The sequence below is a fragment of the Crinia signifera genome, chromosome 9 (assembly GCF_055691185.1).
Source record: "Crinia signifera chromosome 9, ASM5569118v1, whole genome shotgun sequence".
Lineage (NCBI taxonomy): Eukaryota > Metazoa > Chordata > Amphibia > Anura > Myobatrachidae > Crinia > Crinia signifera.
Genome location: NC_139225.1, coordinates 81,266,396 through 81,293,985, shown reverse-complemented (window position 1 = coordinate 81,293,985; position 27,590 = coordinate 81,266,396). Strand labels below are relative to the sequence as shown.

At 44.0% G+C, this 27,590-nt stretch overlaps 1 protein-coding gene across 3 annotated transcripts in view; it reads right to left on the bottom strand.

Moving 5' to 3' along the window:
- CUL4B (cullin 4B) overlaps positions 1–26,732 on the bottom strand; it is a 43,971-nt gene extending 17,239 nt beyond the window's left edge. Inside the window, exons 1-8 of one of the 3 annotated variants that reach the window (XM_083159307.1) lie at positions 26,532–26,726; positions 25,845–26,231; positions 19,249–19,364; positions 15,916–16,019; positions 15,061–15,130; positions 4,056–4,129; positions 2,198–2,360; positions 1,777–1,866 (exon numbers count right to left, since the gene is read on the bottom strand). In XM_083159307.1, coding sequence (XP_083015433.1) covers positions 1,777–1,866; positions 2,198–2,360; positions 4,056–4,129; positions 15,061–15,130; positions 15,916–16,019; positions 19,249–19,364; positions 25,845–26,231; positions 26,532–26,583 — 1,056 coding nt within the window. In that variant the 5' untranslated portion in view covers positions 26,584–26,726. Of the gene's footprint in view, positions 1–1,776; positions 1,867–2,197; positions 2,361–4,055; positions 4,130–15,060; positions 15,131–15,915; positions 16,020–19,248; positions 19,365–25,844; positions 26,232–26,531 lie in introns of all 3 variants that reach the window. The other 2 variants (XM_083159306.1, XR_014460707.1) reach the window with 2 other exon arrangements.
- Between the last annotated feature and the right edge of the window lie 858 nt (positions 26,733–27,590).

Here is a 27,590-nt window from a genome sequence, read left to right as displayed (position 1 = left end):
GGGCGGGGGAGAGGACACAAGTCTCTGTAAGGGCACCAGGGTGTGGGACAAGGGGTAGACAACAAAAAGGTAGACATGTTTTTTTGACCTGAATGTTGACATGGACACAGGGTAAAGTGCACAGCGCCCTCTCGCATGGCTCGCCATGATTCGGGCACGGTGTCTTGCTGCGCTTGGCACACTATTTTATTCTCCCACAGTAAATACTGCCTGTCGGCACATGTTGGCTCCCAAAAAAGTGAAAAAACCCATGTCGACCTTTTTGACCATTGACCTTCCCCAGGTCTACCTTTTTGCATGTCGACCTAATCATCTACCCGTTGTCCGTATACTGGGCACCGATGGGTTGGGAGAGATTTATCACAGAATCATTTACTCCTACTGTGGATGGAGAGTAATCATTAAAATTTACTGGGAAGGTGTGGGGGGCATAATACTACAAAAGACCCAGTAGTGACCTATGGACACTCAGGTGGTGTAAGAAGCTACATTACAGATCACAAATGGTTGCACAGCTACATTGTAGAGATCTAGTTTTGTGAAATTAAAGCTTTATTTTCATACAGCATTGTAAAGAGATTTTCCGGAAGGGTCTAAAACTCCTAAAGCAGAACTGGGATTTTGAAATCACTCTGCTTAGAAAAAAAATTCAACTTAAGTCTTGGGATATAATTATTTAATAAAAATCCTAAAGCTTAGAGAATGGTCATAAATACACTCTGGTCAAGGGACTATGGGGGTATTCTAGTTGATTCACAAGGCTGCAAATTCGCAGCCTTACGTGTCCACCAAACCCCGCCTTGCAAATGGTGGTACGACATCCCACCATTCGCAGGGCACGTACGTTCGTACGGCATATGAATGAATGTTTCAAATAAACATCCATTCGCATGTCAATGGAATCACCCACATCTTTCGATGGTTGCTGACTATCAAAAGATGTGGAAGGTGCACACCCGGATGACCCGCTCACGATGCGCACCGTGGTGAGCTGGTCCGATCCGATGGCGCCCCGCACCCGGGAGCATGGTTGTTATTCAGATCCTACCTGCTGCAGGTAGGATCTGAATAACAACCGACCAACCCGCGGGACCGTGCATCGGATCGGAGCACACTAGTACAGAAAAGGGCCCAATCACCACACAATCTACATCCAATCGGTCGGAATTGGATCTAGATTGATGGGATCGGTCCCTTGTCGTCCTGGTGTGAACCCAGCATAAGATTACTCTGAGCAACCTTACATATGCACTGGGCTTCCCCCATATGCTAATGGACCAGCCCGCCACCCCACACAAGGATGGTTGTGTGCACTCTGCAAACAGTTTGTTCGCTGTAGGCGCACGCACCCAGCACAGAAACACAATGACCCAATGCGAATGGACCAGAATAATGTCCTATAAACAGCCACTGCAACAAGCCTTTAAAGCAAAGCTGCAGCAACCACCAAAAACATACATTTGGCAGGTATTAATAAAAGGAGAACCAAGCTACTAAAAGCATACATTTTATGTCAACCCTCGTTGGGTTAACAATTACCAGGATAAATCTACGATCCCTAAGCAATACCGTTTATACAACCACACCATTCCTTTTATCGAATAAAAGTTATGTTTTAGACATTTTCGAAGTACTGGAAGTGGAAAAACTCTATCTAAAAAACAATTCATTCTCTGAAAACAGATTGGTACCAGTGGCCAGAAATATAGTGGTCATTGAATAGACCCTATGGCTACATATATGTTGCTCTAGAGAGAATACAGCATCAAATAATACCTCTCTTTCCTGCATGAGCCTCTGGCCTTCCGCTGCGTACAAGCGGTTTGTTTCTTCCAAGAACCTGTGCTCAAATGAATCTTGATAAATCTATAGAAAATAAAAACCATATGAAAGTATTACATGAACGTCACTTAAGTCACCTAATGCAGACTAGACACTTACTACTCTTAACCAGAAGTTCTTAACTGTTCATCCACAACACAGCTAAAGCCCTGAAGGGAGCTTTGAACCAGTGCTGGGTGCACAAAAATAGGACTGTTCAGGAATTAGGGCCTATAGGTTATTTGACAACACACAATAGTTTTAAATTGGTAGGAGAGCTATGGAGGAGTTACTCCCTAACTGGCATGGGAACCTGTTTGGTTTTAGTGGTGAGCCACAGGTTAAGAACTTCTGCTGTAAGCAATGTATTACTTACTTGCAGGTCAGAAAGCATACTTAAAAGACTCCGTAACAAACTTCTGTCAATGGCTTCCCCATTCCTTTCCCTCTCAATTAACAGAAGAATGCCGTCAATGGTCTTGTTCTGAACTTTCTGATCGCTGATTATGTGGTTTCTAAATAGCTCTAGACCCATGTCCCTATACATAAGAAATAAGCAATTGTTAATATTTACAAGAAAGACTAGTGGCCAAACACGGAACTATCTGGTCATTGGGCGGATTGAAAAAGGGAACCATACACTAAAGCCATGCACATCTATACAGAGTTAATAGCTACATCTAATCTGCTGCCATTTTATGACTTGGGCAAGTCTAGCAAAAGCATATTTTAGTGTTTGGGAATCTTAATCAAAATACATATTCACAGAAAGGTGCCTGCCAATCCATTGATACTAACGTAAAAGGTCCGGTGTTCTCCCCCATCTACCTCTAAAAGTCATGCTAAGAGAATTTTCCTCTTTGGTAATAAATGACTGAAGCTGGGCATGCACTATACAATTATGTGGCATGTCATCTGCCACCACTGAAGGTCGACATGGTTGGAAGGTCAACAATCAAAAAGGTCGACGTGATGCAAGGAGATGGGGTACACTTAGACGTGTCCACATCAACTGTGTTAACTGTCGGGACAAGGAAAAAAAGTGAAAAACTCATGTCGAACTTGCCATTGTTGACCATCCAACCATGTAGACCTTAGGTCAACACATAAAATAGGTTGACATGCCTAAGTCACATCGACCTTACACAGTCAACCCAATGACCCATACCCTGAAAGATCAGGGGGGTTGGAATAAAAATCTGGTAATGGATGAGAGCAAAGGACCACTGGCCATTTGCTTCGAACACTGGAAATCAGACAAAAGTGGTCGTTCAATCACGGACGCATGTACAGTTTTTGTCCATTTTCCAGTATTTGGGAGCAAATTGTTATCTTATAATTTGCTCTTATACATTACCAGATTGTCATTCTGCCCAGCTAGATTGTAACTGTATAGTGTGTACCAAGCTTAAGGCGATGCATCAAGCTTTGGTGAGAGATAAAGTCAAGAAGTACTTCAAAAACAACCAACCAACTTCTGTCATTTAACGTGTATAGTTTATGAAAGGACAATTAGAAGCTGTTTGCTTTCTTTGGGTAACTACTTTATTTCTCACAAAGGCTTGATAAATATCCCACCTTAGTCAGAATAATAAGGTAAAGAAACAGCTAAACATTAAGGTGTGGCATTACCAAGCATTGGGTCTAGGAAAGGTGTGGCACTCCAGCTGTTGTGAAACTACACATGCCAGCATGCCTTGCCATAGTTTTAGCATCCCCTAATAGCAAAACTGTAGCAAGGCATAATGGGACTTGTAGTTTTACAACAGCTGGAGGGCCATAGTTGGACATGCCTGGTTTAGGAGATAGTTAGGCTATGGACTATCATGATCTCCTTTTCTGCAGTGTAAAAGGGAGTTAACAATCACTGCTAATGAATGCCAACTTTTATGTAGCCCTGTATAATGTGAAATGGGAACACTAACTCTTTACTTCTACAGGTGGGAAATAAGCAAGCCTGTCCTTGTATACAATCTAGACAGCATAGGTGCTCAAACTCGATCCTCAGGACTCCAAACAGTCCATGTTAACCATGTCTCCATGCAGAATCACAAGAGAGTAATGACTACACCTGTACACTTGCTAGTGGACGTGGAATATGTGAACCGTTGTGAATCTTGAGGAGAGAGTTTAAGAACCACGTAAAGAGATACAATATGTAGTGCGGCCTGGGATAAGGTTGATGCAATTTAAAAGTTTTATAATGGATTTTTCAGTAAAGAAGACGATCTTACCAAATTGATGGAAGCATGGAATTCTGAAGAACATAGGTTCGATCCAAGAATAAAAAAATGCTTCTAATCATGATCTTTAAAAAAGAAAGAAGCAAATTTATTAGCTTTGTTTACTACATCAGAATCGTAAATAAATAAATAAAAAAATAAATAAATAAATAAATATATATATACATATATACATATATATACACACACACACACACATATATACATACATACATACATACACACACACACAATTATTTGCATTGACATTTTTTTCAATTGTAGAGAGGCCTGAAGTCCAATCCACACCATCTTACATGGTGGTTAAACTACATCTGTGGTTCTCAGAAGGTTCCTGTTGTCCAGATCACCTGGCAGGAGCACAGTGTAGCCCCAATAATACACAGGTGACATGGAAAACGTGAACAGTGTTGGGTTTGAGGAGAGAGTTTGAGAATGACATGAATTATTTTATATTTCTCTGTAATAGACACAAGTTACCTTTTTTCCACTTGAACAGGGCAAAACACTAAATTGGAAATCTGTAATTTGTATCTAAGGTGGGTAATACATTTTCCCGTAAGTTGAGCAGGTAAGATGTAGCGTTCACACTAGTGTTTTAACAAGGTGCTGCACCTTACCTGATTTTCTATTGGCACACTGAGGAAAACAGATTATGCTTACCGATAATTCCTTTTCTTCATAAAGATTCCATGACAGCCAATACCTAGGGATTACAGCCAATACCTAGGGATTTCACCCCACAGCCTTGAGTTAGACAGGTTACTTTTTCCCTCAGAAACCTCCCCCTCAGGTATAAATCCCTGCTCCTCCCTTTCCTGGATGTCTTTCGAGCGTCTTCTTAATATCAGGTTCCTAGAAAAAAAAAAAAGAAAACCCAAAAGGAGACAAGGAAGGGCAATTGACGGCTGCCATGGGATCTCTATGAAGAAAAGGAATTATCAGTAAGCATAATCCGTTGTTTTCTTCTACGATCCCCATGGCAGCCAATACCTAGGGAAATACCATAGCTTAAAAAAAAAAAAAAAAAAAAAAAAAGGACCCAGGATTGCATGTAATTAAATAATTTTAATCATCAAGGACTCCTTGCAGAACTTGAGCCCCAAACTGCGGCAGATACATTGAGTTCATAGTGTCTTGCGAATGTTTGCACTGATGACCTCATAGCTGCATCACTAATGTCCTTGATTGAAGCCTTTGGCTTCCAGGCCCAAGATGTCGCTACTGCCCTGGTGGAGTGTGCCTTGATGAAAGGAACTTCCTTCCTTTCTCTTTGATGGACAAATGTCATCAGTTCTCGTATCCATCTTGAGATAGTTTGTTTTGTTGGAGGTAAACCTCTTCTTGCTCCTTCAGGGAGTACAAATAAGGGTACTTATGTAATATCTGGGCTCCCGTTTTTCTAATGAGACCGCTGCGCTCGCCACGCTTCGGGCATGGTGGCTCGCTGCGCTCGCCACACTATATAAAATCAACTCCGTGCGTAGTTGGATGGTAGGGGTATGAAAAAATGGGGTGCATTTATCATGGAAGCCCAGATAATACATAAGTACCCAAATAAGTTATTGGATTTCTTTATTTCTTTTAGTCTATCCAGATATGTAGTAATTCCTCTTACCACATCTAAGTTGTGCCACAACTGCTCCTTCTTTTCAGCATTTGGGTAGAAAGCTGGCAGTGAGATCACCTGATTAAGGTGAAACGAGGAGATAACTTTGGGTAAAAGGGTACGGGTTAGTCCATAATACTACCCTATCAGGCATGATTTTCAGATAGGGTTCTTCTGCCCAAAGTGCTTGGATCTCGCTATCTCTTCTAGGGGAGGTAATTGCCACTCAAAAGCCTATTTCCCACGTCAAAAATTTTAAAGGGATTTCCGATAATGGTTCAAAAGGTTCCTTCAGTGGAGCTTTCACAATCAAGTTCAAGTCCCAAGGGGCAACAAATGATTTCACTGATGGCCTCAATCTTCTAATAGCATTTCCAAATGTAATAATTCTTCACCTTCTTGTTGGTATGTATCGCCATCCACAGATCCACATCCGGTTCTCCAAACCTCTTCACAACTTCCTTGAAGATCTGTGTTCAGTCCCACTCCCCTGGGAATATCTTGCTCCAACTGAGCAAAATCGGCCAACGTAGTTTCGGGTTGGGATCGTTTGGTCGAATGCATTATGGTCGAATGTCATTACATCGAATCCATTAGGTCGAATTGCTAAAAGGTCGACATGATTCTATGTCGACATGGGAAAAGGTCGAAAAGATTCTAGGTCGAAAGGTCATTAGGTCGACAAGGTCATTAGGTCGACATTCACAAAGTCGACATGGGGTTTTTCACTGTTTTTTTACCTGAATGTCAACACAGTCGACATGGACACAGTTTAAAGTGCACTGCATCCCCTCGCATCGCTCGCTATGCGTCGGGCACGGTGCCTCGCTACGCTCGGCACACTATTTTATTCTCCCACCACGCCCTAGTGGATGGTAGGGCATGAAATACCGCCTGTCAGCACATGTCGGCTCAAAAAACAGTGAAAAACCCCATGTCGACTTTGTGAATGTCGACCTAGACAATGTCGACCTAATGACCTTGTCGACCTAATGACCTGTCGACCTAATGACCTGTCGACCTAGAATCATTTCGACCTTTTCCCATGTCGACCTAGAATCATGTCGACCTTTTAGCAATTCGACCTAATGGATTCGATGTAATGACATTCGACCAAATGACCGCATCCCGTAGTTTCCTTCCCTGGGACAAAAACTGCTGTAAGAGAACTCATTTACTACTGCCCAGGTCAGTATCTTGGATATCACTGCCATCAGGTCCTTGCTTCTTGTTCCTCCCTGGTGGCTTATGTAGGCCACTACCTACCGTTGTATTGTCTGAGAAAATTCTTAAGTGAGAATGGACCACTCTGTGACCAAATTCTCCTATTGCTCTCTATACAGCCTCTGCTTCTATCCAGTTTGAAGATTTTGCACTCTCCTTTGTCCAAAGACCGTGAACCGTATGTTCTTTGAAATGGGCACCCCCAACCTGATTGACTCGCATCCGTCGTTATTACTTGAAACTGGAGTAGATAAAGAGACATAGCCCTCTTGCTCAAGCTTGGTTCTGTCCACAACTCTAGAGACTTTCTTACTGAGGGATCCAACTTCACACAACCCGCCTTGCAACTTCTTCTCTTTATATGGGGCAGAACGGCCCACTGGAATTCTCATCTTCCACTGTGCCCAGAGCACCGCTCCAATCGTGGAGAACATCATAACTATGACCTGTATGCACTCCATCACTGGGGCTGTCTTTTGAGCCACTTCCTTTGAGAGTGTAGTAATCTTTACACATCTTTCTTTTGACAGAAGTAGTCTGAAGTTTTCTGAATCTATAATCACTTCCAAAAACTTAGTTTTTTTGATCTGGAGTCAATTGGCTCTTTGGAAGGTTGACTAACCAACCATGGTCCTGAAGGACAGCCATCACAATGTGTAAGTCTCTTAAGACCTTTTCTATGGATGAAGCTGCAATTAGTAGGTCGTCGAGATAGGGCCAAACTTGAATGCCTTTTCTTCTGAAATTCGCTATTAGCGTTACTAAAACATTTTCGTCAAAACCCTCAGAGAAGTGGTCAGTCCAAAGGGTAGACAGGTGTACTGGAAATGTCTGCCTTGAACACAGAACCTGAGAAATAGTCGATGGAAACTGTGGCTAGGAATATGGCAATACGCATCTTTCAGGTCCAGAGACCATAAAATCTCCTCTTCTGATGCCTGAAGTGATAGTCTTCAACGTCTCCATTCGGAACTTATTCCCCTCTATATACAGATTCAGCATTCTTAGAACTAGGATGGTCCTGAAGCCACCTGTAACTTTATCCACCAAGAAAAGACTTGAATAAAACCCCTTCTTTTCTTGTGATAATGGCACTATCGCTATGATGTTTAACAACTGATCCAGGATCTTCAGTAATGCCTTTCTTTTTAGAAAATACGTAGGCATCCTTGATTGAATAAAGTGATCTCTTCTTGGTATCTGCACAAACTCTATTCTGTAACCATCGCATATTACACTCAGCACCCATCTGTCTTGTACTGAACAATGCCATTTGTTTTCGAATTGTAGAAGGTGAGCTCCAATGGCTGGGGTTCCATGATTGTCAGTTTTGCAACTCTTCTTAAGTTGGAACGAAAAAAAAAATCTTCTAGAGGTACCAAATGCACCCCTCTGAGTATAAGGTCTTCCTGGTCCGTAAGTCTTAGCGTCCTTATACATTTGCTTTGCAGATGTAGGTAATGGATATTTAAACTTCTTTTCTTGTGGCAATCTCAGTGATTTCCCTCCAGTGATGCGATGAATAAGGGCATCAAATTTAGAACCCTCAAAAGGGAAGTGACACCGGTCTATTTTTAGAATGGGCATCAGCCGATTTTCAATATCAGCGTGAAGATTCATACTCCAGAGTCGCAAGGCCCTGGCTACAGATGCGATAGAAACACTAGCATTTAAAGAGACTGCAGCGGATAGATGTAATTTTCTAAGTGAACCTTCCATCCTCCTATCCATCGGATCTTTAAAGGCAACTCCATCCTCCAGAGGAATGGTCGTACGGGAGGTTACTTTGGCCACAGCCCCATCCACCTTGGGAAGGCCACACCACTGAAGAAATAATTAATCTTTAACTGGGTACATGCGATCTATGCAAAATAATTTTCCTTGTTTCTTCTGTAAGTTAACCCATTCCTTAGAAATCAAATTCTTCATGACCTAATGAACTGGAAAAGGTCTAGTCTTTTTGGACTTCTCTTCAAATAATAGGTCCTCACCTTCTGCTTGCACAGCCGTGTCTTTATAATTCATGGTTTGATAAATATTTTTGAATACATTCTCCACAGTGTCAAAGTGACACCCTATTATCCTCTTTAACTTAACCGGAGTCCTCTGATGAATTATCTTCTACTTCAAAAACCTCATCAGAGGAAATAGATTCAAATTCAGCCCGAGAGCTAGATCTCTTGTCCTTGCAGTTCCATAACCTCCTTGGACACAAACGACTGCTTCATCCAGTCCATTAGCTCTTTCAACATTTTATTCTGATGGCTGAATTTCACAATCATCACATAGGGTCCTATCTTGTGATTCTTTAAACAATGTATCACATTCCATGCACTTAAAGTTGATGTTTCTTCTTAGGTATAACAGGCACACTAAGGAACAGAATAGAAAAGCCTATCACTAACACTAAAAATAAAATACTAAACCTACAAAACAAGGCTCATTAATAGGAAAAACATAACGCTCCTTTCCAGGTGCACAGCACTGTTCACTCTGCCAACAGCCTCCAGTATAAGCAACTCTCTTGCTTGTTTAAATAGCAGCTGTTCAATTGCAGAGCGCGTTTCCGGAAGCATGCAACCACCCACAATATTATGGGATATGTAGTCCCCTTCAGATGCCGCCGCCAGCACTCCAAAGCGCACAGTTTTCTGGGAATTGTAGTTTCAGAGTCCCACCTGTAGACGCCGAAGCGTCATACGGGCGGCGGAAGTGACGCGTACTTCCATCGGCGATGCTCAGAACGGCAGCTGCGTGCGTCCTAACACATGATGCTCGCACTGCATCCTGGGAGATGTAGTCCGGTCAACACGCCGTCTGAGTGCCACAGCCCCGCTGGAACTGTAGTAGGGAGAGCCAGCGTCCTTGTGTGGTTTCTTCCAAACCAAGGAAATACAACCCACATAAAATTAAGGCTTATAACTCGCCAAGCTTCTTTATCTGGACATTCAGCCAGGAGGATGACATGGACAGAATCCCCACAGGTGTCACACTCCCATGCTGCTTCCCCCCAGAGTGAACCCTGTATCTGTGAGGCGAGCCCAAAACTAAAGTTACACTGCCTGTCCTATCTAACTAACAAGGAGACAGGAGAAAAAAAAAAACACATCCAGGAAATGAAGGAGCAGGGATTTGTACCTGAGGGGGAGGCTCCTGAGGAAAAAAGTAACCAAACTCAAGGCTGTGGGATGAAATCTCGAGGCATTTGCTGCCATGGGGATCGTAGAAGAAATACCAGTTCACGGTGTCTCTATATAGCAGGAGTTGCCCAGAAACAGGAGTCTCTGTACACATGTTTGCAGGGCCCCCTATCCCTCCCCAATAGGTACAGCCCATTGATTGTTGCCAGAGAAGAAAAAAGTGTATCCCTGCGCACCCCTTGCTGCCTAGGTTAAACTTCCCGGTGTCTTCCCGTAAGGCACCAAAAGAGCTGATTTGTAGAGAAATGGGTGGAAGTGGACCTTTGGCGCACTGGCTGTTTTTAGGAATTTTTTAAGAATTTTCCTTCTATCCAACAATGAACCAAAAAATATGGAATAATGGTTTATTTCATGGGCATAGTATAACAACAAAGGAAAACAATTCTGAAAATGGTATTAAGTTCTCTCACCCATCTGGGGGGGTGGAGCCAGGATGGGGTGAAACAGAGTGTTCCAATGATGGGGTACACCCTGTAGGCTCCACGAACTTAATATTGGGTCCACGTGGGATAAAAACACATCAAGAAAAAACACATCAAGAAAAAACACATAAAAAAGATTATATGATAGGAATCCTTCTCACCCAGATGGAGAGGTGGAGCCTGGGATGATAAGTAACAGGGTGTCCAAGGAAAAGCTCACCCTGTTGGCTCCACAAGCTGACAACTGGGCAGAGGTCCTCTATGGTGATCTGCAATCCTCCTCGGGCCAACGCGTTTCGAGTCTTAGGAGACTCTTTTTCAAGGCTAAAGGATTGCTGTCTCTGTCTTTTATTTATATGGAAAAAAGGGCGGGAGAAAGTGGGGGCGGGGAGCGGGTGTGTCCTCCAACATCCTCCCCGGAATGCAGGTGTCCCTCTGTACAGTTCGTCCGGACTCCGGCGTCACTTCCGGTCCCGCTACCGGAAGTGCGCGGCTGATACGGGAACGTGATGCCGGCTGATTCTGAAGGACGGAGAATGTTCACTGTCGGGTGGGTAGATGGGTAGTTTCCTCCCACGTCTAAGCAGGGAGACATATCGTCCACAGGAAGTGATGGTTCGTCAGTAATTCCTTGTTACATCAGCGGCCATTTTGGAAATGGGATGGAATGTATGCTGACATGTCTGGCGCCATTTTGGAAAAGGGCTTATTTGCTTGTGTGGCGGTGGCCATCTTAGATGTGGTCACCATGTAATGTCACCTCGGAATAAGACAAAATGAAATGATTAGAAAGACAATCTGGTAATAATTCGTAAAACCATTGCATATTGATAACAAGGATGAGATAAGGAACAAATTTAAAAACAAATTTCTTTAAAAATGAGTTTCATAGAAAATGGCATAGAAAAATGTGTGGGAAAAGTTTCTCACTAAAATTCATAAAAATTCGATAAAAAACCTCCATACACAAAGAGAATATAGCAGCAGTTCATGAGAAAATTGGCAGTGTTCATCAACAAGATATATAGCAGCATTTCATAAAAAACAGCATTTCATAAAAAACGGCAGCATTTCATAAAAATCTTTTCATAAAAATCTTTTGGCAGTGATTCATGTGGCAATTCATAAAAACCATTTAAGTTCAAAGTCTTTATTAAGACCATGGGGAATGAGGGTTTTCAATTTAAAAATCCACTACATCTATTTTTTGGCAAGCATAGTATCACAATCTCTGTGTTTCCATGTTGACTTGATATTCTCTATCCCTATAAAGTCACGAATAAATTTGCTGGAACATTGGTGTGTGTTGTTAAAATGTTCTGCCAACGAGTGGATTTGTACCCCATTTTTTATATTGCGCAGATGTTCTGCCATTCTCGTTTTAAGAGCTCTGCTAGTCCTTCCGATGTAAAACAGGCCACATGTACATTCGATTAAATAAATAACGTTTGGTGTGTGGCATGTTATAAATTGGGAAATCTTATACTTCTTGTTTTTTACTTCGAAAGAATCCCTTTTTGATTGCTTAGATTTTACAGCTTTGCACATTAAACATATTTCACATCTGTGGAACCCCTGTGTGCGTATACGGGAGGTGTCTGTCCCCGGTAAAGCACTCTGAACCAATTTTTTTTGGAGATTATCGGATCTCCGATAGATACATTTTGGTTGGGGTGGGAGAAGGCTGACCAAAATTGGATCTTTCTTCAAAAGGGGCCAATGTTTCTTGAAGATGGCTTCCAACTTCTTCTGATGAGGACCATATTGTGTAATGAAGGCCAGATCCATGTTGTCATTTTTCTTGTTATTTTCTCCCTCTTCCTCTCCATCATTTGGTCTTCTAGAGATGAGGGTGTCCCTACTAATAGTTGAAACTTCCTGTCTGGCCTCTTCTATTTGTTGTGTGGCACACAACAAATAGAAGAGGCCAGACAGGAAGTTTCAACTATTAGTAGGGACACCCTCATCTCTAGAAGACCAAATGATGGAGAGGAAGAGGGAGAAAATAACAAGAAAAATGACAACATGGATCTGGCCTTCATTACACAATATGGTCCTCATCAGAAGAAGTTGGAAGCCATCTTCAAGAAACATTGGCCCCTTTTGAAGAAAGATCCAATTTTGGTCAGCCTTCTCCCACCCCAACCAAAATTTATCTATCGGAGATCCGATAATCTCCCAAAAAAATTGGTTCAGAGTGCTTTACCGGGGACAGACACCTCCCGTATACGCACACAGGGGTTCCACAGATGTGGAATATGTTTAATGTGCAAAGCTGTAAAATCTAAGCAATCAAAAAGGGATTCTTTCGAAGTAAAAAACAAGAAGTATAAGATTTCCCAATTTATAACATGCCACACACCAAACGTTATTTATTTAATCGAATGTACATGTGGCCTGTTTTACATCGGAAGGACTAGCAGAGCTCTTAAAACGAGAATGGCAGAACATCTGCGCAATATAAAAAATGGGGTACAAATCCACTCGTTGGCAGAACATTTTAACAACACACACCAATGTTCCAGCAAATTTATTCGTGACTTTATAGGGATAGAGAATATCAAGTCAACATGGAAACACAGAGATTGTGATACTATGCTTGCCAAAAAATAGATGTAGTGGATTTTTAAATTGAAAACCCTCATTCCCCATGGTCTTAATAAAGACTTTGAACTTAAATGGTTTTTATGAATTGCCACATGAATCACTGCCAAAAGATTTTTATGAAAAGATTTTTATGAAATGCTGCCGTTTTTTATGAAATGCTGTTTTTTATGAAATGCTGCTATATATCTTGTTGATGAACACTGCCAATTTTCTCATGAACTGCTGCTATATTCTCTTTGTGTATGGAGGTTTTTTATCGAATTTTTATGAATTTTAGTGAGAAACTTTTCCCACACATTTTTCTATGCCATTTTCTATGAAACTCATTTTTAAAGAAATTTGTTTTTAAATTTGTTCCTTATCTCATCCTTGTTATCAATATGCAATGGTTTTACGAATTATTACCAGATTGTCTTTCTAATCATTTCATTTTGTCTTATTCCGAGGTGACATTACATGGTGACCACATCTAAGATGGCCACCGCCACACAAGCAAATAAGCCCTTTTCCAAAATGGCGCCAGACATGTCAGCATACATTCCATCCCATTTCCAAAATGGCCGCTGATGTAACAAGGAATTACTGACGAACCATCACTTCCTGTGGACGATATGTCTCCCTGCTTAGACGTGGGAGGAAACTACCCATCTACCCACCCGACAGTGAACATTCTCCGTCCTTCAGAATCAGCCGGCATCACGTTCCCGTATCAGCCGCGCACTTCCGGTAGCGGGACCGGAAGTGACGCCGGAGTCCGGACGAACTGTACAGAGGGACACCTGCATTCCGGGGAGGATGTTGGAGGACACACCCGCTCCCCGCCCCCACTTTATCCCGCCCTTTTTTCCATATAAATAAAAGACAGAGACAGCAATCCTTTAGCCTTGAAAAAGAGTCTCCTAAGACTCGAAACGCGTTGGCCCGAGGAGGATTGCAGATCACCATAGAGGACCTCTGCCCAGTTGTCAGCTTGTGGAGCCAACAGGGTGAGCTTTTCCTTGGACACCCTGTTACTTATCATCCCAGGCTCCACCTCTCCATCTGGGTGAGAAGGATTCCTATCATATAATCTTTTTTATGTGTTTTTTCTTGATGTGTTTTTATCCCACGTGGACCCAATATTAAGTTCGTGGAGCCTACAGGGTGTACCCCATCATTGGAACACTGTTTCACCCCATCCTGGCTCCACCCCCCCAGATGGGTGAGAGAACTTAATACCATTTTCAGAATTGTTTTCCTTTGTTGTTATACTATGCCCATGAAATAAACCATTATTCCATATTTTTTGGTTCATTGTTGGATAGAAGGAAAATTCTTAAAAAATTCCTAAAAACAGCCAGTGCGCCAAAGGTCCACTTCCACCCATTTCTCTACAAATCATTGATTGATGCCAGTCTATTTACCCTCAACCTTGCATGTGTCTCTGCCCCATCATTCACCTGTGGTTCAGCTTTCTCCTAGGTCTCTCGCCCTCCCTATGTCACCACATCCCCAGGATTCCAAACTCCTAAGTGACCCATGTCTGCCTAGTCCAGCCCATTGTTATCTATTACTCCAGAGGCCTGACATGATATTGCATGCACTGCGTTGGCACAAAAATGTTATTGTTCCACACATTAGCCAGGCTCTGATACCCTGCTGAATTAAGAACAGTACGTGGGCCTAGGTACTTGTCTTCTGATATTACGCAAAGCATGGGGTCCCTTTTGTTGCATGTCTGGAGATGCCAATGAAGAGCAGATATTAACAGGCTTGCTCATCTTCCTGGGGAATCACCCTTCCTGCAGATTTCTCTTTAAAGGGGTTATGTGGGGTGGTCAAAAGCAAGACATGCTACAATAAAGATTTTTTGGGGCTTGGTTGTCAGCACCCGACACTAAGAATGCATCCCTCCTACTGCCACATGTAAAAAATAAAGAACGTTAATAAATTACCATTTGTCTGCAATGATCCTGCCAGCACTTGTCTATTTTCTTTAGAAAAAGAACGCTATCCAGTGAATCTGTAATTATTGTATTAAGGAAAGAAAGGACTGAAGTATAAAAAACAGTAATAGTAAATAATTCATAGTATGGAAATCTGCAAAGCGCCACAGACATCAGATGTTTGGCTTCCCTCGAGCCTACTCAGTGTACAGCCTACTCGGTGTGCAGTACTTCCTCTAGAGATGCAATTCAACTAATACCATGTTCTCATTGCCGCCCCTGCAAAATCCCAGGTTTTTCTTGCCGGATTTTTTGGGGGGCACAGAGCTTGTCAGCTCAACAGACCCCCTTCACACTGCACCTCAGACCCGGGAATTTCCCGGGTCTGCCCCTTTCACACTGTTTTCCATGGTCTGCCTTCCAACAAGTGTGTGGAATGTAATAGCAGCTTTGATTGGGTGTTGGGAAATTTGTACAAATTGCTGTGATAGGCTGTTTAAAAGCAGCTTTTATTGGCTGGCTAAAGATGATGTCTCATATCACACGATTACATCACCCAATGAGCTCGTTTTTGTGTGAAAAACCCGGGTCTGTGCTATTCACACTGCCATACACCCGTGTATTACCCAGGAAAAACCCTGCAAAAAACTCAGGTGTAATTGCAGGGGCATAACACCCGGGAATTTCACAAAGACCCTTTCACACAGACAGGACAAAGGAATTTTCAGCTTGCCCCGGGAAATACCCGGGTTTTTGCGGCAGTGAGGAGAACGGGGTATAATATGGGCAACCTAAAAATAAAAACACTGTACAAAATCCATAAGTGCACATATATGTTATGTAGATTTAATAGGGAAAGGATATTCTCTGAATTGGTGAATTTGTGCTTTGATGTGGTCTTCACAAATCTGTCTCAACTGTTTGTACAAGTTGGCAGAGATCTTGTAGGAGCAGAGGTTTTCAACAGCCTAAAATGCAGACAAAAAAAAAAAAAAAAGTCAATAACGATACAAACCATATATTAAAAAGGGTATTTTCATTAACTGCTATAGAATATATAACTTTCTACAAGTCAAGAAAAACTTTTTTAGTCCAACTCTGTTAATCAATAAAGAGGTCATGTTGGAGTTGCCTAAATATAAAAAAAAAGTGGTTCAGCAAGAGACCCATACTATGGGATGTCCTAACCAGAGGCAAAAGGTACACATTCAAGGTCAACAACATGGACTAAAAGATCAAAATGCCACAGACTGAGGCTCTCCTTTCTAGGTGATGCCAAGTCGTATACATTCAAAACCATCAATTTGTACAAAATCCATGAAACTTTGGGACTGAGAGACCACTGACCTGGGTCCAAGGGGAAGGTTATCTCCTGTTTTTTTTATCATGGACAGTCAGAAAGCATTCCATTATTGTAAATGTGTTTCCTATGGAACTGGGGCTAACATTTCCTACCACAAGGCGGTGTTTGACAAACACACTCTTATAGTGAGTGTTTAAGCACTCAGAAGCTATTAGTACCACCTGTAGATCTACTGTTTTAGTCCATTAAAAAACACATGTGGAAAATATTTTTAGGGTTCCATGAGGGCCAAGTTTAAGAAACAAAGTACTAAGGATTCAGAGAAGCCACCACTTAGCCACTGTCCATATGGAATTTGTGCCTGTAGCTCAGAGCCAAATACATGTCCCAGGTTTCAGAACATGGATTTGCAAAATGGGCTCCAGAACAAATACTAAAGGGGGAAACACAGGTCGCCAATCACCTCAGATATTCTTTAGTAGCCCAGAGGTGACTAGGAATTACCGGTGATCTTGCTGTACTGAAATGATTAGTAAAATGTATTAGTAATACAGTTTGCTGAGAACTGAACTGCCCCCTCAGTCAACCAGACATCTAGTCTTGGTCCAAAGTAAGAAGTTAGGATGGATGCAAGAAGCAAACCGGTTACTAACACCACACTGAAGCAAGCGGTTCCATGTGAAAATAAAGAAGCCTGGCGGATGCTTTGACTATTCTCAACCCACTGGAGGGACACCGTGATGCACAGCCAACAGAGTGGAGCAAGGGGTTTATTCCCTCAGATGCGAATTTGCATCCTTGCGAGTAAACCAGATCCCACTTTGCGAATGGTGGTACGCTGGTCCACCATTCGCATGGCGCGTATGTTCACACTGGCTGCAAATGGTTTTACATAAACATCCATTCACAGCCTGCGGGATAACACCCACATCATTCGATGGTTGCCGACCATCGAATGATGTGGAATGTGCACGCAGATCTAAGTGGGTGTGGGCCCCCACACCATCAGCCCATTAGCTAAAAACGCCCAGTGCTCTCATGGGAATGCCCATAAAACGCTGGGCATTCCCATATGCTAATGATCTGCATTAATTTGCCAACTAACAAGAGTGGTACTTAAGCCGCAGCAGACAAGCTTGTGTTAATCTGTCAATTCTCACCTATTCAGATTTATATTAGGTGTAAAACCTTTATTCCCAGCACCAAAAGCTTTTCTTTTATTAGAGCAGTGGTTCCCAAACATTTTCAGTCTGAGGCACGCTTTGGGTCTACATGAGTTTTTCATGGCACCCTGGTCACCTGGACCCATAAATAAAAAAAGGGTTTGCAGCCACGCACTCAGGGAGAAAGTCACTCACCATCAAATGACTTCCCCCTGCCTGCAAGCACTGAGTAATTGTACAGGGGCATAATGTGTGTACACAGTCACCTCTGCCTACTCTGTACACAGTGGTCACCTCTGCCCTTTCTTTACCCGGCAGCTACATCTGCCCTCTGTGCCTGGCCCTCTGCCCAGTGGGATGGGAGTTGCTTCTCCCAGCATGAGATGCTGGGGATGGTGATCTGGCAGGTTATTGAAGGGCTCAGCTAGCGTTCAGTCTGTGCCTGGAGCAGTCACAGCACCCAGGGGCTGAGGGCAGATCCCAGCTTCCTACTGGAGTGAGCCGCTCCAGGTTACAGCATAGCCTCCTGCCCTGGAACCTGGAGCACACCGCAGCTGACAAGTGAGTGCAAGTCACACGTAAGCCTCCTCCTCCTCTCAACCTGCCCCCTCTTGGCGCGCCGCTCACTCTTTACACTGAGTGAGGAGTCGGACATGTGGCTGCCGCTGCTGACTGCCTCTGTGTGCAGTGCACTGGCTGCGGCATCCCTGTCACAGAGCTGTGGCAACCCAGAGAGCTGTGGAGCAGAGTTTGGGGACCACTGCCCTAGAGATATATAGAGTGCCTGCATGGTCTATCCTGTTAGATCATGAGGTTTTGCCAATAAGCAAAACCCCTGCTCATCACAGATTGCTCAGCATACATTGCATGTGCATCGCTTGTGTGCCACGATGTGTGGCAAAGCCAGCTCTCCGTCGCTCCGTGTGTTTGGGGATTTAGTAAATTAACCCGTGAGAGTGCCTTTTGGTCTAGCAGAACTATTAGAAATGGTATGTAACATCTAGATAACAAAATCATCACAAAGTAAATCCATTCTCACAGCCAGAATATTTCCCATTGTGTGGATGATTTGCTGCCATTAGCCCTTAATTTTAAATAGCATCTAGTGCCAAAAAGAAGTAACTTGGACACTAGGTGGGCATCTAACATGACGACTCTGTCCAATGACATCCCACAAACAACGGCTGGTATTCTGGATAGACCGTCTCAGTCTTAAGACTTAGGGGGATATTCAGAACGGACCCCTGTTGTACCAATTTGCATGGCGATTGATTATCGAACGACTGAGCATTTGTACTATCCACACAGCACGGATGTGCAAGGCCAAACATCAAGAAAAAAAAGGATGAAAAATCTAATTGCTTTCTGGCTGGCACATATTTTGAAGCCAAAAGCCAATAAGATCCCATTTTGAGAGCCGGGTAAATGTAAACCTGCACATCTCTATTTTCTTATTTTCCAAAGCAACATCGTGCGCAGAATATTTTAAGACAAGACATTGACTTTATGAACAAAATGATTACCATCTATTAGATGGTTAAAGGTTAAGCATTCAATGGTGTTTTTGTTTATTAACACTGGAGCGCATAATTCAGTATTTTGTGTCTAGCGTTACGGGACTGAGAACACCGGTTGAATCATAAGCTGCTGAACAAGGCATATAAAATACATATATGTGATCCCTAATATCCAGAAAGAGAATTGCTGCTGCTCCATATTCATGTCACTCACCTGGTATAATTCCTCCAAGTTGTATTTTATTGAAGTGCTATTTTCGATGGCTTCAACTGCTCCTTTCAGCTTGTGCCAGGTCTCATCAGTGTAATTCTCAGGCAACTTGGGTTTATCTGTGGGGACACATTTCACATAAACGATTTGCAAGGTAGCAGTAAAATCCTATAACAGTGCAGATCCCTTGCTGATTTGTAATACATATTTGTCTATTTTAAAGAGAGGTTCTAAAGAAATGTTTATGCATTTAAATAATACCCCTTTTACACCAAAAATCCGGGATCTAACCCAGCACTTGGAACAAGGATTTAAGCCGGGTCGGATCTGGGATTCACCTAATATACACTGCGGTGTCTACCCGCAGTGTAGATGGAGGCAGTGCTTGGAGAGGATGACCTCTCCAAGCGCCGGGACCATGGTCATCCCAGCCAGGACCGCTGAACGCTGTGCTGGGGACAGCCCAGTACCAAGGTAAGCTGCTGGGCTTCCCCCGTGCACCCCTTCAACAGTCATCCACTAGGTGAATGGATGCTGCACACAGGAGTCACCGCCTCCACTGCTGTCTGCAGAGTATAGCAGCGGAGTCTGTGTGTGCCCCCCCACCCGCGGATGCTTACCAGCAACACATTACCCTTAAGCCGGTCTGCCATATGTTTTAGCAATGTCTGCATAGTATATAAAAAAAAAACTAAAAAAAAAACACCTTTACTGATCCCTCCTTTCTCTCTTTTGTACTGGGAGCCATTAGCTGTGGAAGAGGGATGTACACTACATGTTGGAGAAGGACAGGACTTCTATGATTACTATATAGATCAGGCATTCCCAACCATGGCCCTCTAATAGCACAGGTTTTAGTGCTATCCAAGCTGGAGAAGCAGGTGATTTAATTAGTATCTTAGAGCCTAATTCGGAGATGGGCGCTAATGCAGCTGCAAGTGCTCTTTTCTCCATAACCCAGCTGCCGCCTAAATATAAAAGGATGAGAAGAACTCATTTACATATGCAGCCTCTATGAATGAACGAAAAACGTCAACTTCTTCAGTAATTCTATAGCTACAGTCTACAGAAAATCACTTTCAGTTTCCTGTAGCAAGGACTTTGCACCCATCTCTGAATCGGGCCCACAATTATATATATTTAACCGTCTAAGCTCAAGCATGGATATTACTAAAACCTGGCATGTTATTATGCCTTGAGGACCAAGGTTGGTAATCACCAATAAAGATGGTCTATTCAATGAGCTTGTGGCGCCCAACTTAATCAACGGACGCGCTACAGGTAGAAGCCATGAACCCATTATATTTTACTACCTAAAGCAAGATTTATTAAGGAGGTTAAAACATCAGGGGTTATTCTACCAGAGACCTCTGCTGCTCAACAGCTTCTACTCTTCCCATCCAGCGGTCTTACAATCCGTACCCTGGACTTATTGCACTATGCGGCAATGGTAGAGCTGAACATAAGCACAGCTTAGAATGGGCTGGCTACTGGTACAACTCTGCACTTATGATGACATATTGGGGAGACCGGTCTACAACAACAATCAGAACTCTACATACACATTTAGGGGGGTTATTCTTGTTGATTTGCAAGGCTGTGAATTCACAGCCTTGCGAGTTCACCAAAGCCGACCTTGCGAATGCATGGCTAGCGTCCCCCATTCGCGAGGGCGACTCGTTCGCAGGGTAGGGGGAACGTCCCACATCTTTCGATTGTCGCTGACCATTGAAAGATGTGGAAGGTGCACGCATATCAAAGTGACTTTCAAGTCACTTATACAGTTGGGCAAAAAAGTATTTAGTCAGCCACCAATTGTGCAAGTTCTCCCACTTAAAAAGATGAGAGGCCTGTAATTTTCATCATAGGTATACCTCAACTATGAGAGACAAAATGAGGAAAAAAAATCCAGAAAATGACATTGTCTGATTTTTAAAGAATTTATTTTGCAAATTATGGTGGAAAATAAGTATTTGGTCAAAAACAAACAAGCAAGATTTCTTGCTCTCACAGACCTGTAACTTCTTCTGTAAGAGGCTCCTCTGTCCTCCACTCGTTACCTGTATTAATGACACCTGTTTGAACTCTTTATTTATATAAAAGACACCTGTCCAACACTTCAAACAGTCACACTCCAAACTCCACTATGGCCAAGAGCAAAGAGCTGTCAAAGGACACCAGAAACAAAATTGTAGACCTGCACCAGGCTGGGAAGACTGAATCTGCAATAGGTAAGCAGCTTGGTGTGAAGAAATCAACTGTGGGAGCAATTATTAGGAAATGGAAGGCATACAAGACCACTGATAGTCTCCCTCGATCTGGGGCTCCCCGCAAGATCTCACCCCGTGGGGTCAAAATGATCACAAGAACGGTGATCAAAAATCCCAGAACCACACGGGGGGACCTAGTGAATGACCTGCTGAGAGCTGGGACCAAAGTAACAAAGGCTACCATCAGTAACACACTACGCCGCCAGGGACTCAAATCCTGCAGTGCCAGACGTGTCCCCCTGCTAAAGGCAGTACATGTGCAGGCCCGTCTGAAGTTTGCTAGAGAGCATTTGGATGATCCAGAAGAGGATTGGGAGAATGTCATATGGTCAGATGAAACCAAAATAGAACTTTTTGGTAACAACTCTACTCGTCGTGTTTGGAGGAGAAAGAATGCTGAGTTGCATCCAAAGAACACCATACCTACTGTAAAGCATGGGGGTGGAAACATCATGCTTTGGGGCTGTTTTTCTGCAAAGGGACCAGGACGACTGCTCCGTGTAAAGGAAAGAATGAATGGGGCCATGTATCGTCAGATTTTGAGTGAAAACCTCCTTCCATCAGCAAGGGCATTGAAGATGAAACGTGGCTGGGTCTTTCAGCATGACAACGATCCCAAACACACTGCCCGGGTAACAAAGGAGTGGCTTCGTAAGAAGCATTTCAAGGTCCTGGAGTGGCCGAGCCAGTCTCCAGATCTCAACCCCATAGAAAATCTTTGGAGGGAGTTGAAAGTCCGTGTTGCCCAGCGACAGCCCCAAAACATCACTGCTCTAGAGGAGATCTGCATGGAGGAATGGGCCAAAATACCAGCAACAGTTTGTGAAAACCTTGTGAAGACTTACAGAAAACGTTTGACCTCTGTCATTGCCAACAAAGGGTATATAACAAAGTACTGAGATGAACTTTTGTTATTGACCAAATACTTATTTTCCACCATAATTTGCAAATAAATTCTTTACAAATCAGACAATGTCATTTTCTGGATTTTTTTTCCTCATTTTGTCTCTCATAGTTGAGGTATACCTATGATGAAAATTACAGGCCTCTCTCATCTTTTTAAGTGGGAGAACTTGCACAATTGGTGGCTTACTAAATACTTTTTTGCCCCACTGTATATGCCTGCCCATGGGAAGGAAATGGGCGAGCAGCTGACATCTGGTGATGTCAGCTGCCCGCTCTCCCGCACCCACGTCAAGGCCTCATTACCGCTTAGGAACGCCAATGAAAGGCTGGACATTCCCATATGCTAATAGGGCCACCCGCCGCCTCTGCCCTGGGTGCGTGCACCCCAACAGTCTGTTCGCCTTGGGTGCGTGCACCCTGCGTATGCACAGCATGTATAGCAGCTATTACTGATTTGTTTACAACTCTGTCCTAGAAGTATAAAAGAAAGTTTCAAGGACATCCTGGTATTTTAGCAGACACCTGAAAGAAAAGTTCCTCGAAAGTCCATCAAGGTGCCCCTTGCCCTAGTTGCTAGAATAAGCGAGTAAAATGGACGTAACATATGCTGATTTAACTGCCTCTGTGTGTGTGTTGAAGGCGGCACAAACCACACTTTTTGGAATGTCTCTTGTATGTAGACTATGCCTTAGTGCAGGACTGGGCAATTGCGGCCCTCCAGATGTTGAGGAACTACACATCCCAGCATGCCTTGCATCAGTTTCAGCATGGCCACATAGCAAAACTAATGCAAAGCATTCTGGGATGTGTAGTTCCTCAACATCTGGAGGGCCGCAATTGCCCAGCCCTGCCTTAGTGTGTACCTTTCTTCTGTAATGTAATGCATTTTTGGTTGTGGATAGAGGTCATTAGTTGATTTTCAGGGGTGTCTGCTTATCAGAAGGTGGTGTGTGACGAAATAAAAGTAGTGTGTGGACTGAGGTTACAGAAAAGGTCTCGAAGAAACAATAGTTTGATATATTATGCAGATTAGTTTTTTCCCCCGCCTAAACTTAAATTATGACCACCTAGTATAAACATTCCTATAAGAAACCCTGCAGAGTAAACAGCGATGTGACATGCAGTAGCCACTATCTACTGCGGGTATGTGCAACCTGTGACCCTCCAGTTGTTGTGAAACTACACATCTCATCAAAACTGTGCTGGAGGGCCCTAGTTTGGACTGATCTACTGCAACAGGATAAACAGAACTTACGTTTTCTACATAAGGACATCCAATAAAAATAAAATAAAACTTGTGTATTATCACGGCGCCGACTACGGCATTTGCTTAGTGGGCTATTCAGGGTAGTGAAATCTCATCACATCGCATGCCATCATTGTATGGAATGCAATGCGATTTTCCTATGTAATGTATTCACTGCTCTCCATCAGTGAATACATTACAAAAATCGTCTCAGATCGCATCGTATGGCATGCGATCAGATACCTGTTCCGATTGGACGTATAATAATGGCATTTAATGTGCTATACAATTAAATGACATAATGTAATTTATTTAGGCCCCCCCACACTATCCACGTCATCCTGAAGCGTGGCGACGGAACGTGTCAGGCCGACCTTTTCATACCCCCACTATCCATGTCCGCGTGGAGTTGATTTTATATAGTGTGGCGAACGCAGCAAGCCATCAAACCCGAAACGTGACTAGCGCAGCGAGCCCCTCGAGGGAACGCATAGTACGCGTAACATAATACACGTCCGCTCGCCACGCTTCGGGCTCTGTGGCTCGCTACGCTATATAAAATCAACTCCACGCTGACATGGATAGTGGGGGTATGAAAAGGTCGGGCGTACGCGTTCCGCTGCGCTCGCCACGCTTCGGGATGACATGGATACTAGGGGGGGGTTGCGTAAATAAATGACATATGTCATTTAATGGTATAGTACATTAAATGCCCAAAGTCCAGCAGACCGGCACCCTCCCTCTTGTGATAATGCCGCGGTGCAAGGAAGATAGATTTAATACAGCATCTCCAACATCCTGCACCCACGGACTTTCATACAAGGATACTCATACCACACAGGCTCCTTGTACGACAAGCTTTCGGGCTTTATTGCCCTTCGTCAGGTCAGCAAAACCGAATAACATACAATGTGTGCAACTCTCACCTTATATTCTCAAGTAGCTCCCCTCTTCCGTTCGCCACGGCCGCCATCGGTCCACCCCTCATGGCGCAGTGTCCTCGCCGTGAGGGGCGGACCGATGGCGGCCGTGGCGAACGGAAGAGGGGAGCTACTTGAGAATATAAGGTGAGAGTTGCACACATTGTATGTTATTCTGTTTTGCTGACCTGACGAAGGGCAATAAAGCCCGAAAGCTTGTCGTACAAGGAGCCTGTGTGGTATGAGTATCATTGTATGAAAGTCCGTGGGCGCAGGATGTTGGAGATGCTGTACATTAAATGCCATTATAACAGGTAAAATCGCATACCATACAATAATAGGATGCGATGTGATTTCACTACGTTTGCGTACGTAGCAAAATCGGGCGCTGTGATAATACACAAGTAACAATAAAACAAATACATTTTAAAGAGTATAATTCTGACAGTGTCTCATTTCTGTTGGATTATAAATAGAAAGTCAAATCAGGTGACCAGGAACCAGTTTCAATAGACAGGATGAAAGGAGAACCAGTGCTATTTCAGAACAAGCATTACTTGGATGGTGCTTCATTTAGAAACTGATCTAAGTGCTACTGATAACTAAACAATCGACTACCAACAACATGGTACCTACTTCTTCTATAATGTGTATACTAAATGAAAAGGTAATTGGAGGAAAAGGCACAGGGGGGCCTATCAATACCATTTCAGGCTAGGGCAGTGGTTCCCAAACTTTTTTGAATCACGGCGCCCTAAAGCATCAAAATATTTTCAAGGCACCCCTAGGCCAAATGCTTCTTATCGAGAAATTCAGAAAAAAAAAATTAAATTAAGTGCATTGAGTTTATATGTCACAGTTATGTGGTGAGGGACAGGATTTGCTTCTGTTTGTCCACATATTATGATTGGCAGCCACAAGCACTGGTTTTGCCTGTTACATTGACCATAAATAATATGAATTGATCTTGGTCCTTCAACCCAAGGCACCCCTGCAAGTGTCCTGAGGCACCCCAGGGAGCCTAGGCACACAGTTTGGGAACCACTGGGCTAGGGTTTAATGCCGTACAAAAAGAAACAGACATTTGTTTTAACTTCATCAAGCAATATGTTGCAGAAAGCATCTACTATATGACCAATGAAAAGATATGGTGTAACATTACATGCACTATAGCCAAATACCATATACCGCAACAGTTTCCAATACAAGGTATGCTATAAGCATAGGCGTCCATATGGGCCAATTGCCTCTCTTTACCTTTAAAGTTCTTGATGACTAACTTCTTAGCAGAGCCCGGCTTGCTGTTGGCAAAGCTGGACACAGGGGAAGCCTTGGTGAGGCCATTGGCATGGTGACCAGCAACAACCGGAGAAATTAGCAGGTTTTTACTCCTTAGGGGCTGGGGGGCAGAGGAAGAGGAGGGGGACTCCTCAGCCATCTTCACATCGAGTCCCAGAAAGTCCAGGGTGTCTTCAAACCTCAGCTTCTTCTGGATGTGGTTGCTGGAGCTGCTGCTGGAGTGCCTGGGAGGCGAGATGGGGTCGAAGTCGTCCTTATCAGCGCTGCTACTGTGCAGCTTTCTTTTCTTGCTGCTGGCTCCCTCTGCCTTCACCTCCTGCGCCGGAGGGTTGGGGGACGACAAACCTGAGGGGAACATGAAAGCAGCACACAGATAACACCCGTGCTGGGTAATGGAGATCACTACACACCCAGGGCTGCCAGGCTATGACAAGGCCCCGGCCTGACGGCTGCTGTCAGCTCCGGTGAGATCTCACTTTCGGGTTGTTTATTGTCAGAAGAAAAAGGCACCAAAGATGGCCTCACTTCCTCTCCCGGGGCATCTCGGGTAGAGCGTCCAGAGGAGGCTACCGGCAGCCGGATCCTTCCCACCTCAGATCATCGAACTCCCCGGTCTCATGATCAGCTCCCGCCCCTCTTACCTACCGGAAGGGCTGGCGGCGAGGTCTTTCATAATGCCCGACCGTGCGGGCCTCATCCGGTGCCTTTCCCTCGCCGAGCTGCCGATCTGATTGGTCCCGGCGCAGCAGAGTTCGGGAACTGGGAGGGAGAGCGAGAGACGCTGGAGAGCCAGGGGCGGGGCTACGCTCAGACAGATCGCTGCCTGCTGGCTTACGTCAGAGCGCGGGAGAGGCCGCTTATTGGCTGGGACACGTGACATGCTGTCACCCGCGTGCCGCAAAGACCCTCCTATTTTACCTGTCTCGAGTCTTGGCTGATGCCCGCCCCCCAGCGTGCGCCGGTGCGCGGCCGCAGTAGGCAGCACTGTAGGGCAGCAGCTGGGCCCGGGGTATCTGGTGAAGGCTAGCACATTCCTCCAGTAACAAACGAACACAGAGCAGCATTACGAGGAGTGCTGCCCTCTCTCTCTCCCCCATCTCCTTGTCTCCCTAGTACCACTATCTTCCACTTCCTCTCATCTTTCTTCCTCCCTTATTACCCTAGCCTCTCTCACTCTTCTTCCTTCCATCTCCTTCTCTTCCGCCTACCACACTCCTCTTTCTCACAGGTCACATCTCCCTCTCTCTTATCTCTCTACCCCTCTTCTTCCCAAATCTCAAGTATCCCCATCTTCCCTCCTCTTCCATCACTCTCTCCCATCTCCCCTCTTCCTGCCACATCTCCCCCATGTCCTCCAGTCAGTCTAACTCTATCTCTTTCCCCAATTCCCGCACAGTAATTTCACTTGGAGCTGCAGAGTGGGGTGTCTCGTCTTGTCTCGTCTCTACACTGCCCATTATAGAACACACAGAAATGCCCATTACACAAAATGCTGCACACCGTAATAATGCCCGTTACACTAAACGCTGCACACCATAATGCCCATTGCACAAAATGGGGACTATGTAAAAACCGGACCGGGGGGTGTCCTGTTCGGGGGTGTCTTGTCGGGGGGGTCCCTGTGATAGCTATCATCAGGGACATGGGGAAGGGGAGATTACAGCCTCCCCCTGTGGTCCGGACCGTCTGGTTTTTGCTACATGC